The 13,869-nt window shown below is 32.3% G+C and overlaps 1 protein-coding gene across 1 annotated transcript in view; it reads left to right on the top strand.

Annotated features, from left to right (window-relative positions):
• Positions 1 to 13,869, top strand: part of Ppn (proteoglycan-like sulfated glycoprotein papilin) — a 326,333-nt gene that overhangs the window by 217,265 nt on the left and 95,199 nt on the right. The window contains exon 3 of the mRNA XM_085948667.1: positions 4,927 to 4,993. Coding sequence (XP_085804793.1) covers positions 4,927 to 4,993 — 67 coding nt within the window. The remainder of the gene's footprint in view (positions 1 to 4,926; positions 4,994 to 13,869) is intronic.

The following is a 13,869-nucleotide window of genomic DNA, read 5'->3' as shown; positions in this document are numbered from 1 at the left end:
TTTTAATAACAATAAAAAAGTCGACTGCGACGCTACTTTCTTTCAGGGTTGTAAAATATTTTAAATATGTGGTTGTGCATTGCAATTTGATATGTTACCTATATGATGATTGATATACTTAGATTATTAAAAAAAAACAAATTAATTTAAAACTACCTATAAGTAACAACCTTGTTTATTTTTATATTTTTTTCCATTGTATTAGTACATTTTTTTGACTATTTAAAAATCTGTCTGTAATATTTAATGAAACAAAGGGGGGGGGGGGGGGAAGGCGCCAAGATTAGATTTTTTTAAAAGGGAGGCGTAGAATAAAAAGATAATATGGCGATTTATGCATTTCTAGATGTTTGAAACGCTCTGAATCAATTTTTCGAAGTATTGCAACTAATAACCAATAAAAAAATGTTGTTTTTTTATATTATCACGAATTAAAAAAATATGTGTGCAACACCATTGTCAAACATCGATTAAATTCACGTGGTAGCACTGAAGCATTTACAAATGAACTACTTTTTTATCATATAGTTAGTTTTATATAATTTTTATGACCATGTCCGATCCTAATAAAATCATAATGGCCTTCAGAGAGTGGAGGTTTGTATCAATAGATTTTTTGTTTTTACGAGAAATGGATGTCAGCCACTTCCTCAACCAATTAGGTCCATACTCTGACTCATACATAAATTGAAAAACTATATGTGTACTTGTCAGACCCAGGACATCTGGACATGGAACCCACGACGTCATAGGCCGACGCTTAAGCAGCGCGGCCATCGTGGGTGTAAGCCATGCCCCCCATATCCTGAAGCGGGCCCTTAGGCTAGGATTGTTGGCGGGCCCCCTACTTATCGATAAGGCTAAAGGAAGTGTGAGGCACTACATTAACTTTTTTCAAAACGTGTTTCAAGTAACATTAAGGGTGGGTACCTATTCAGCGTATTAGCGGTGTTTTCTATTTAAATATAAATCTACTACTACTAGTTTTCTATATAAATCTACGTGAAGCAAGGAGTTGTCGAGTATCGACACATAATAATCAATAATTACATCGCACAATCGTATACTTTAAAATGTTAATTAATGATCATGAGGTATAGTAGCGCCACAGGCGAATTTTTTTACTATTAAAGCAAATTTGTGATGTGTTTTTATCTCACTTATCTGGTCAACGCGCCTCGCGCGGGCCACAGGCTAGAGCCCTATCAGCCCCCTCCTTGTGGGGGCCATGGTGTAAGCTACAGGGAACGCAAACATATTAATAAATGTTCTGTGTTTGTAAGAGTCATAATATCTCAGCTGCTGTAACCCTGTAGGTACCCAACTTGAAATGCGTACCTACTACCTGCTAGGTACCTAAATGTATTTTAAAGGCGCACCCTTGATTACTTATAAATTACAGCTACGTGGGTTAAAGGTAGAAATAACAAAGCATTATGCTTCTTCCTAAGCGTCACTCCCACTCGCTATTCAAGATGGATATACGAAAGCTATTTAAAAAAATAATTCAATGAACTATTGATACAATGGAGGATGGATAAATGAGTAAATGATTTTGATACAATATTACAAGTATCTCTATTGATAACAAATACATACGTCTTTATAATAATTAATAATCTATTGACCATACATCGTCGGTGTTTTGTAAAAAAGGCGAATCAACCATTATGGCGAATTTGTATCTCCACAGGAAAGTCATAAGGGCGAATATCTACCTCCTGGCACCCCCCAAATATGAAACTTATCAGAATGATTTTAATCATTGAAATTGAAAGGCAATAAACTATACCTTGGGCGCTTAGACAAATAAAAACACGCCAAAAAAATGATTTGTAATTCTCCAGCACCTTTTTTAGAAAAAAATCTTAGATTTTAATTTCTAACACAATCCCTAATGGAACTGTCAAAAAATTCTCGGTGTCCACCCGACTTCCCGAATTGTGTAGGTCATGGCTGGGGAGGGCTGACAGGGCTTTAGCCTGGGTGCCCAGCATGTCGGTTTGACCAGATAAGTGAGATAAACACACATCATAAATAAGCTTTAATAGTAAAAAAAAAGTCGCATGCGGCGCTGTTATACTTCATGGCCTTGAACATTTTAAATTATATAATTGTGCAATATATTTTCTGATTATTATGTGTCGACACCCGACAGCTCCATTATTATAGTAGACGTATTAAAAATCGCCAATAATTCACTGTATAAGTACCCTTAATTTGAACTAAAACGCAATTTGAAAAACGTTAATGTAGCGTTTCACACTGCCTTTAATCTCAGCGATAGGTAGGGGGCCCACCAAATATCCTAGCCTGAGGGCCCGTTGCAGGATGAGGAGGCTATGGTGTAGGTACACCGAGTGCAATACCGGTAAAAAAAATTAGGCTGTGTTGTGTTGAGTAGGTGTGTGTATAAGTTAAATGCAATAATACTTTTTTTGTCCATTTTCAATTAATATTTTGGAACCTCAATATTAAAAAACCAAAAATCGACGATAAACATTCGGCGAAAAGAACGACTACACCCACTACAGTCGGTGGTGGTGTAAATCAAAAGAACATTTTTTTTTCAGTGGAATTCGGCATAATTATTGTAGCTCTCTAGAGTCTAGAGACCAAGCGGGTAGCACAGCCGATATTATTTGAGTAATGTTTTAGCATACTAGGCGCACATGTCCAGCATGGTCGTCGTTAGTCACTTCCAATCCGCCAGTCGCTGATGACACGCTCAACGGTTACCGCCACTATGCCTACAATTTAATAAAAACTAGGAGAAACTGTACAAATATACCGTGTATTGTGAAAATATGTAAAAATAATTATGTGAAAAAGAAAAAGAGCCTATGGGACTAATTTACATTCTCGTCCTTGCCCTCCCCCCAATATTAAATCCTGAGTGCGCCACTTTTAGGTCCATACCCTGACTCACACACAAATTGAAAAACAATATGTGTACTTGCCAGACCCAGGTATAGTACTGAGTATTACAGATACTAAGTATATGTAAAAAAACTTCTTCTTCATCGAGCCGGATCATTTGACTGTAGAACAGCAGTCTTCTCAATGAGATCTCAATCATTTTCTTGTGCGTCTGCCTGTTCATCATGGCCACGCATATCACAGATATTTTTAATTCCTAGATTTGATATTTTTCCCATCCCTATGATACACAAAAACAACGTAAGATAATTAATATGCATAACAATTTATTATGTTACTATAATAAAAAGAAAACAAATATTACACGACATGCCCTTTTCCAATAATGGCCGCATTGGCTCTGCGCTAACGAATAAATTGAATTAACCGTTTTTTATGGACCATGAACGTCACCTTAATTTGTAAACACGACATTTAGTGCCTTTCCAGTAAGTTGTCGCCATAAAACTTAATGAAACATTATACGGACAGAAAAAATACCGTAAATATAATTTAATTGTAATTATATTTTCACCCTTTGCAGTATATACTACTAAACTTCATCACACTGAAAGTCATTAGGTACATAATTTGAAAAATATAAAAATGAAAAAGCTTGAGAAACATAACTTTTTATATCATATTATCTGCAGGCTTATTCTAACATATCACTTAACATCCAAAAAGTGCTAATTGCGATAAATATTTAAAATTGACAATTTTACGTATTCTGGCGGTTAATTATGTAATAAATTACAAGATAAAAAGAACTTTTTATATACCACGTTTTTAAATTTCCTGTTGAATCACATAAACTTGACAATTATATGTAGGTATTAATAAAAACTTTTTATTGTACTTGATAGAAATACTGAATAAATATTATAGAATACAGAAATGTCATTTTGACATTTCATATTGATTTCCATAGTAACGCACGTATATATTAATAATTTAGTTGCTAGGACCCACTTAGCAACCAATTATAGTGAGTAGTAAATATTACTTTTAACGATTTTTTTCCGAAACATACAAAACAGAATTAACTGAAAATGAATTTAATTCTGCTTAAAGATGGCCAAAAGTTTTAAAAGAATGCATTGTCGTCGTGTTCTGATATATTCTAAAAGTTTAAAATGTCTAGCTAGTCGGGAAGTTAGTTAAAAATCTTCAATCGTCCAATACAAATCTTGGACAAACAAGAAAAAAATATATACTGGACACACAAGAAAATATCTGTACCGGACAAACAAGAATACGAGCTAATAAAAAAGTGATAAAAATAGACCGTGAGATAATAATATATTAATTAAACTTTAAAGTGTTGCAGTTTCTCAAAAATTTCGAGTCAATTGCTACCTGACTCAGATCGAACGTTAACTGAATATATTTTATGACATGACTAATAAAATTGTAGGTTATGTTGATATGTCTGACGTGTCAATTGACAAATACAAAATTCTTCTGTTCGACTCATTACCGACTACATGGCGCTGGTTTGGCTTTATTCGCTCGGGTTCGGCAGCACAAACATATCCAAATTTGGCCGACATGTCTACAAACCTACATTTTTGCCGTATTATGAATTAGAGATAGCCGCCGATAAAGATGTTTTGTTTATAGAATCCCTTCCATGTTAATTTGGACCAATGAAATGAAACGTGCTAAAGTGATAACTGTTAAGAATAGACCTGCATATATTACTCAATTACTATTCTTTCTGTTTTTTTAAAATTCTATATAGTGTTATTTAATTTATAATATTACTACATATAAGTAAATAGTTTTTCATTGGCTCTACAGTCGGGTATGGGTGAATTTTGGCCGTCTACTGTGGAGATACCTTAACCGATATTTGACAAGGAGTGTAAACCATTCTATTTGAATTATTTAATCCAGAGATTTAGGGATGGTCGTTTTGTCCACTACTCCACCCCAGGGGCTTAAAATAAGTAACTAAATACCTACTTGAGATTGAATATTAATGAGTGTATTTTTCTGTTTCAGGTTTTTGGCGCTTATATCATTCATATTGACTACATACTTCAGTTTCGCCACAGGGAGGCACGTAAATGTAAGTAAAAGAAAGATATACCTACCTACCCACCGTAGAAAGCTGTCGATGCGGAGCACCCCTAGAATTAATCTGGGCTATTTATCAAATAATATATTATGTATTAAGGGGGACATGCTCAGCGTAGGTAAAAATGGAGCTTTTATTCTATTTTCAAAGCATGATCCTGGACATTCCTTAAACGTTGTAGATAAACTATTTATATATTTTGAAGCCTTATTATCCTTTATATTTATTTTAAACATTTGATGACTGCATAAAGTATTTTTATTACATAAAATAGTATTCTTTTAAACCTCTCGCTCTAATGTTTTAGAATATAGTCATATTTAAGTACATAAATATGCAGTGGTGTTAAGATTTTTTACATTTAATAATTTTTAAACGCATTTATAAAACCATTAGTATAATTTCTGTCGACATTATTATAGTGAAATATTTACGATAAAAAATTATATTGATAATCTTTGTGATCTCAAATTTTACAAGAATTAGGGATTTTATTATTCAAAAAACACGCGCGTTAACATCATTTTACTCCCTACGTCAATTATAGTTTGTCAATTTATGGCTACGGCCATATGTTGTAGCTTAACCACTGGGGAAAGCCAAAAGAAATGGCGTATTTCAAAAAATCACTACCTTATTTAAATTAAATTTGACAAGAATTAGGCATTTTATTATTCAAAAAATGGGCAAGATTAACACATTTGAAGATAATTCTAAAGATACTAATTATAAGCTATGTCTTTGTCCATTCAAGTATGATAAATATCCTACGAATAATGATTGCTTTATAATAATTATTGACCTAAGAATAAGGTAGTGCTTTTTTATCGTTTATTGTATCGTTTACTTAATTATATTTCTTCTGGTGGTTCAATTGTAGGTAGTATTAAAACGAGCTGCTACTTCACAATACCACATACTGTACTACTTCAATACTACATTGAACGCTCGCCTAGGGTAATACTACCCTATCCAGAATATGTAGCAAATAATAAGTACCTAACACTCATAATTTGAAAACATCTCATGCATATAAACACTAGAAATTTTTTTTTGTAAAAAATAAATACTACACCCGATGGGGCTTGAACTTGTATCTGCTGGATTAGCGCAAGTGTGCCTTTCCAATTAAGCTACGGGTGTCCTACTTAATTGCGACGATTTTAACTAGTAGTTGTTACAAGAAATGCTTATCGAATTGCGTTATATATAATGTTGGCTATCCGTTTTAGTATATTAAATTAAGCTAGATATCAATTAATTCCTTAATAATTACTAACCGACATCGCAGATCACAATACAAGGGATGTTTTCAAATTATGTATGCTCAATATATAGAATGTTACATTCTCAAATCTTGTGTCTTATTCGTTGAATAAAAAAAATAGTTTATTAAATAAGTATCAAGGTAAGTGTGTACTTTTTCAATCAACGGTTACATGTAAGTTGTACGTGTGCAGTTCATCGTGGGACACTTATTCGTACGCCGCAGTACGTGAAACATGAGTTCGTATAACATTTTATCAAATGACGAGTTCTTCGTTGAACATTTCACCGTGGAATACATTTGTACGTATCTTACAAAATACCGCGATAGTTTGCAAATAGTACTGTTCCAATTAGATTAACCCTAACCTAACCTAGTAAAGACATCTCCACATGTTGTAGCATACGTACAAATATACTCCACGGTGAAATGTTCAACGAAGATCTCGTCATTTGATTAAATGTTACACGAACTCATGTTTCACGTACTGCGGCGCACGAATAAGTGTCCTGCGGTGAACTGTTTACGTACAAATTTCCGGATACGAAAATCAACGCACACTACTGTTACCTACCTACAATTGCTTTGCCTTTTCCACACTATTGAACACCGTGACTATTTTATTTTTGGTTTAATATTTCGTTCTTATGAATTAACGTGGATTAGAATGAAACACGAATTTACAATCATTTATGTAACACAAATAATTTTCCGCATTGCATTAAAATAGGTATAAAAAGTAACCAGTAGGTACTACACAAGGCCTGCCCATAGAGGGCTTTGTCGACCACCGTTACATATTATTTAAGTAGACAATATGACGAGATTTGACTTCCAAAACTTCTTAAATTTAAAATGTTATGTAATAAAGAAGAAAGCTGTTAAGAGATCAAGATACTGTTAATTATATAAATTGATTTAAATTAACGTTTGGGTCTATTTTTGAGGGAGGTTCAAATGAAACGTGGAGTCTCCTTATACAATTACAATAAATATATAATTTACAATTAACAGTAACTTTATTTAAAATCTGTGTCTTTTTTTAATTTAAAAGTTTCTCAGCAGATCAATGACACAATATATTGTTTTTCAATTTGTGTTTAAGTCAGAATATGGACCTGATAGGATGGCTCTTATGCACTGACATCATGTTATATTATCTATATTATCTAATTGCGACATATTTAACTAATGTTTTTAAAATAATCTCTTAATTATTATTATAAAACAATCAATATTCGTCGGATGTTTATCACACTTTAATGGTCACAGACAGCTTATAATCAGTATCTTTAGATGTATCTTCAAATGTGTTAATCTTGCCCATTTTTTGAATAATAAAATGCCTAATTCTTGTCAAATTTGGGATCAATATAATTTTTTATCGTAAATACTTCACTATAGTAATGTGAACATAAATTTTACTAATGGTTTTCTAAATGCGTTTAAAAATTAATAAATGTAAAAAATCTTAACACCACTGCACATGGATATACTGAAATATGACTATATTCTAGAACATTAGATCGAGAGGTTTAAAAGAATACTATTTTATGTAATAAAAATACTTTATGCAGTCATCAAATGCTTAAAATAAATATAAAGGATAATAAGGCTTCAAAATTATATAAATAGATTATCTACAACGTTTAAGGAATGTCCAGGATCATGCTTTGAAAATACAATAAAAGCTCCATTTTGACCAACGCGGCGCACGTCCCCCCTTAAGTCATGTGGAGTAATCGTTGATTAAAAAAATAGTTTATTAAATTGACTTTTTCAAATAATAAATGCAAATAAAATTAAATTTAAAAACTCTCTTGATTAAAAATATCTCAATGACCCATTAATGAAACACCCCCTAAAATTTACTATGTTCTTGCTCCGTTAAACAAATAATTTGACTCAAGTGGCGCTATCTATGTCGACAATAATGAGTTTAAATGAATTTACGAGCATGACTTTGTAAGTCTAGCATAATTTACAAAGTTGTTACTATTTAAAAATTACTTAACTTCTGTTATTAGTACCTAGGCGAAGCTAATTTTTTTGAAAACGATTTGAAAGTCTCACAATACTATCGTCATTCGGTAACTGAGGCATTTCGCATTAATTATTTTGATAAATTTCACTGTCAATATTTTATTACATCGAATATTAGATAATAATATTATAGTCTTATTGAGACGTGCCATAAGTCTCCTCGACATTGGCGAAGGTGTGTTATGTGAAACAGTTCCTTAATAGGCCATCCATGGACTGACACCGTATGCGGTTTAGAACCGTGTGCCATACTAAGCTTATCTTTTCTGTTCATGGAAATATATTTTCACAAACTATATTATAAGCATCTGATCGTATCCGTTTATACCATACACTTACACTTACAAATTTAGTGAAAATATATTTTCATGAACAAAAATCATAAGTTTAGGGCACACGGATCTAAACCGCATACGGTTTCAGTCCATGGATGGCCTCTTACTCTCGGACTTAGTGACGAAGGCTCGATGGAGAATGATCAGTGACGTCCCGTGGGGGTAGGCAGATTGAGCGTCGCTTGGGGTCAGCAGTTATTCGAAGGGCGGCAAATCGAGGAGAATCATTAGTTATATGTAAAAATAGCTACATAAACTTAGTAATAACGAAAAAATCTTTCCATTAAAAAAATTAGCTCACTGGTTGAACAGGACTGTAATTTTTGTCGGTTCGCGATGTCTAGTTTACTTCCGTTGTCCTTGGACATCACGTCCTTGATGACCAGCAATGACGCGTGCAGATTTGCGAATTATATTTTAATTATAGGTATGTACATACTTACCTAATTAATGTAGATACCTATCCAAAAATTTGAAAGTTGTCAGGTGTATTTTTAAATGTATTTGAAACCATGGACTCGCAATATTGTCTATTGACGTAAAGATGACATTTACCTAAATTAAATTTTGTGGTAAATTTTGTTAGTAATGTATTAGTATTTCTTAAATATTGGAGTCATGGAAAGATAATAAAAAAAATAATGTTTAAAAATGGGGCGGCATTTTGGCGCTGCCTAGGGGCGGCATTTTGTCTAGGGACGTCACTGAGAATGATTATCTAATCATGTGAATTTTTAATTATAATATGAGCCTTTTTTAAAGAGGCACCTAGCGGAAAAATACGAAGCTTGCAATTTGAGAGATTTTTTTGATAATTTACAATTTCAATTGTATTAACGAATAAATGTGTATCTGAAAACATTAAAAAAAAATATTTTTTTTTAAGTCAAAGATAAACTTACAATTGTAAAAAATGTAATAAAATGTGAATTTGTTGAATCGGACCGCAACCTATTATTACATATTATATTTTATGGTCATATTTATTATTAAAATTTAGTTTATTAAGTTTTCTAAGCATCACCTAAGAGATTTTTGACTAATTCATAGTTTTAATATTTTTTATATCAATTTTAAAAAACATCGATTTTTATAAAAAATATAAATGTGTATAACTTGAAATCCTTTTTATTTATATCAAATTTTATTTATGTATGGTCCTAATATTGAAGCTTTATAAAAATCGATGTTTGTTAAAATAGATATAAAAACATATTAAAACTATGAATTGGTCAAAAATCTCTTAGGTGATGCTTAGAAAACATAATAAACTAAATTTTAATAATAAATATGACCGTAAAATATATGTAATAATAGGGTGCGGTCCGATTCAACAAATTTACATTTTAATACATTTTTACAATTGTAAGTTTATCTTTGACTTAAAATAAAAAATATTTTTCTTTTTAATGTTTTCGGATACATATTTATTTATTAATACAGTTGAAATTGTAAATTATCAAAAAAATGTCTCAAATTGTAAGCTTCGTACTTTTACGCTAGGTGCCTGGTTAAAAAGGCTCAGTGAAGACTTCGCCTTAACTCACACAGATCGAATTTCACAGGAGACGCAAAAACGTTTTTGTTATGGTTTTCGGCCAAAATTTAAAATCTAAAATATACATAAACTTGAAGTGCATGATGATTTATATTTTTTTATTATATTTTCCGAATCCGATATTAATTCTTGACGAAATTAAAATTACAATCTAAATTTAGATAATAGTTCGGCATTTGCAGCTTATATCTTTTGAACACGTCGTGTATTTAAACGTGTATTATGTTATTAACCAATAAAACCTATTTTGAAAAAACTGAGGGTGAAATCTTTGTGCCCTTCTACAGTCGATATGCAATTAGTGCATTACAATATGGCATACAAAAACTCGGCTACAGATCGCAGTCCTCAGTTCCCAATGAATACGACAAAATATTCGTCAGAATCACCACCGTCTTGCGCTACAAATAATTTTCCAGGGTGGAACGCAAGGCGGTTTCATAGGCCCTGGCCGAATTCAAATTAGCAATACCCGATGCGGGTAGAAGAATAGTTTTCAATAAAGCATATTATTCTCTCAGCCGGCATAATTTTCATTTGAATAGCATCAAGTAGAATAGTTTGCGTGCCAAAGTCCTTAAAGAAACCTCGATAGTAAATGCGAGGTATCCATAAAGGCATCTAGAAAAAAAAAACCAACACCAGAAGTTCCACAGATTATAAGAAAAAAAAGAAAGTGCGGGTGACACTTTTTAGTTTTTTACTTAAGATCGCGATAAAATTAGCTACCTACTTAAAACAACTCTAACGTAGCTACCGTACACCTAGTAATGATATCAAATTAAAAAGCGTGTTGATCATGCTGACGAAAAGTTTAGTATAATAAGCATTCTTGTAAATAACAACCATTACAAATGAGTAGATTGATTGCACTTTTAAGCGGACGAGTCAATTTAAAATAATCATCAGACATCTAGCCTAACCCTTCCTTCGGGTTGAAAAAACGGGTTTGGTTAGTCTGGCCCTAACAGAGGAAACGACAGGGATATTAAAATAATACCTACTAATATATAAATAATTTTCTTAGATATATAATTGGGTTTATAAATACATATTATGTACATCCTCAAAACTGTCCTAAACAATATTATTGTTTAAACTTCCATGAAATATTGTGATACTTATTTTAAAATGTTGTCTCTCTTGTATTACGAAACCTTGTATCGGTAAACACGGGTAGCATCAGCACTCCAAATGGTAAAGTTTACGAACTGAAACACTCGACATGATATTTATAGATGATGCATAGTTAGATTTTTAGTTATATAGCTTATAGCTCAGACGCTCAACTTATTTTTTCCACGAGACGGAGCGACAATTTTACCGATTTCACGAATCGGAACGGCGCTCCGGTCCATTTCAAGCCCTGGGTAGAATACACGTAATATTATAATCAACAGGATACCTGGGTTGGATCCTGGCTTACTCCAAAAATTCTCTCCATATGTCACAGTCAATTCAATCTGCTATTCAATTCGATACCCCGTATAGGTTACTGAACCACACAACAGATTTTTGTGTTTCATGTGTTGGTCCAATATTGATGAAACTTAATACCAATTCAATACTGTTCCATCTCGATATGTCAAAGGTTTCGAAATTACAAGACAAAACATCTCGAACTCGAGTGTGATATTGACGTGCGTGTCTCAATGCATATAGATCCAACCGTTGTCAATCTCATTGATTTAAAAAAAAAGTGAAAAATGGCATTCAATTCAAATCAATCTATTCTCTTGTTCTGTATGTCAACTTCTTCTTTGCGTATTTTACTCGGGCAATCGATAGTTGATTATTATAATTAATTATTATTTCATTGAAGTGTAAACCATTTATTATTATGATTGCGAGCCGCCTGTTCAGAGTCTCTGAACGTAGCTGTGATAAATCTCAAAGTCTCCATGTGAGTAATGAGGAGTGGAAAAAATAAACCAACTTTGTGAAGGACGATTATCTCGTCACGTACAAACTAACAACCAGCTAACTAATATGTAAAGCCGACTACAATAATAATAATATTACTTCTTGTTTGTGGCATGTTTGACTTTCAACTCCTCAACGCGTTGTTTCCCACCACACAAATACAAATATCCTAGACAATTTCATTACTTTGACTACTTTTACTCTTTATGTTGCGAATATGAGAAAGGGACAAAATATCAAACGCCTATTTCCTGGATTAAAAATAAATTTTGACTGAAAACAACGTATATTTTTCATTCATTTCTGCAGGGCTATCCTAACATATATCACTTAAATCCATAATCAATAAAAATACGTGCTAAGTATAATAATATTATGTCGTATTCAAGCAGTTAATTATCCCGCGAAGTTTTTTAACACGATCACCCATGCCAATTAATGTCTTTGAGTAGGTAACACAGTTAACACGTCTTACTTGATTCTAATCGGATACATTTTGATTCGAATAAGACGCAGTGTGGTATGTTAACAATTATTGTAGAAAACCACCTTGTTTATGGAATTGCTCTGAGTGATATCCGAGCTACTATAAAGCCCTGAATGTACAATGGCAGCTTAGGCCTCTCCATTCTGTTTTCGGTTTTGTGCGTTAGAGTAAATTGATAGAATTTCTACGGCTGAATTAAATATTGTTTGTACACGTCGCCGGTAAATATTGATTTGAATGACTATATTCATTAAAAATTTGTAAAAAGTACATGTTGCTGAAGTTTATTGTTATTTGTGTTAAATATAAAGTTATTGGTAATTATTTTTAGTTAATTTAGTAGAAAATATGATTAACTATGTTGTATTTAAATTTGGTAGCCGTACTGAGAAGCAACGTGATGGTATAACGTTTCATAGTTAAGTTCATAATAATAAAATTGAGGTCCTACTGTGCGTTATACGCAAGAAACACGGCTTCATTTTACCGAACAATACCCAATCTCTTTATATTATTACTCTGAGATAATACTTATTATGATTAACTATTAGCAAGTGCAAGTAAGTTAAATCATAAAAAATATTGGAGAAATCCACGACGTCGGTTAGTAATCGAAGTAATAGGTATCTACTTTGATTTAAGAAACAAAAATCGATTGCCAAAGTAGCTTGACTTGGAAGAGCGCTGATGAGTAGGTATTAAAATTGACCAATATTTAAAATTTGTCGCAATTAGTATGTCACTGCGTAGCATAGTGGTAATGCGCGGGTAGATGCAGGGCTCGATTCCCCGCCAGGGTGGCTTACTTTTTAAAAAAAAAAGGTTTTTCTATTGGTTCTATTATATTCTCTCAGAAAGTGTTTTTCAAAATTATGTATGTTCAATACTTATTAGTTGAAATTTCAGTAGATTTAGCATCTTCCTTGTCTGAAACATAATAATTTAGGTATTATTGACAGAAAACTAAAATTATGTTTTATTTTTAATGAAATTGTAAATACAACAGCAAATTTTCAAAGAATCTGATGTGGGCGCGGGTTTAGGAACTTATGTAGGTAAGTACTTAAAACACACGTATTTTGAAAACGCGTTTGTTTGTTTACCAAAGTGACTAGTTTAAAAACAAATAACTTTAAATTGATACGGTCAATGTTTACATTTCCTTAAATGATATTACACAGTACACAGCACTAAATATATTTGTAGTTTTTAATTCCCTATTTCTTCAGTATAATGGAAATATATGTATAAATA

Source organism: Rhyacophila brunnea, unplaced genomic scaffold, assembly GCF_057557595.1.
Source record: "Rhyacophila brunnea isolate RB1 unplaced genomic scaffold, BYU_Rbru_1.0 scaffold_20, whole genome shotgun sequence".
NCBI classification, from domain to species: Eukaryota; Metazoa; Arthropoda; class Insecta; order Trichoptera; family Rhyacophilidae; genus Rhyacophila; species Rhyacophila brunnea.
The sequence above is the reverse complement of the archived record's forward strand: the minus strand, read 5'-3'. Positions and strand labels throughout refer to the sequence as shown.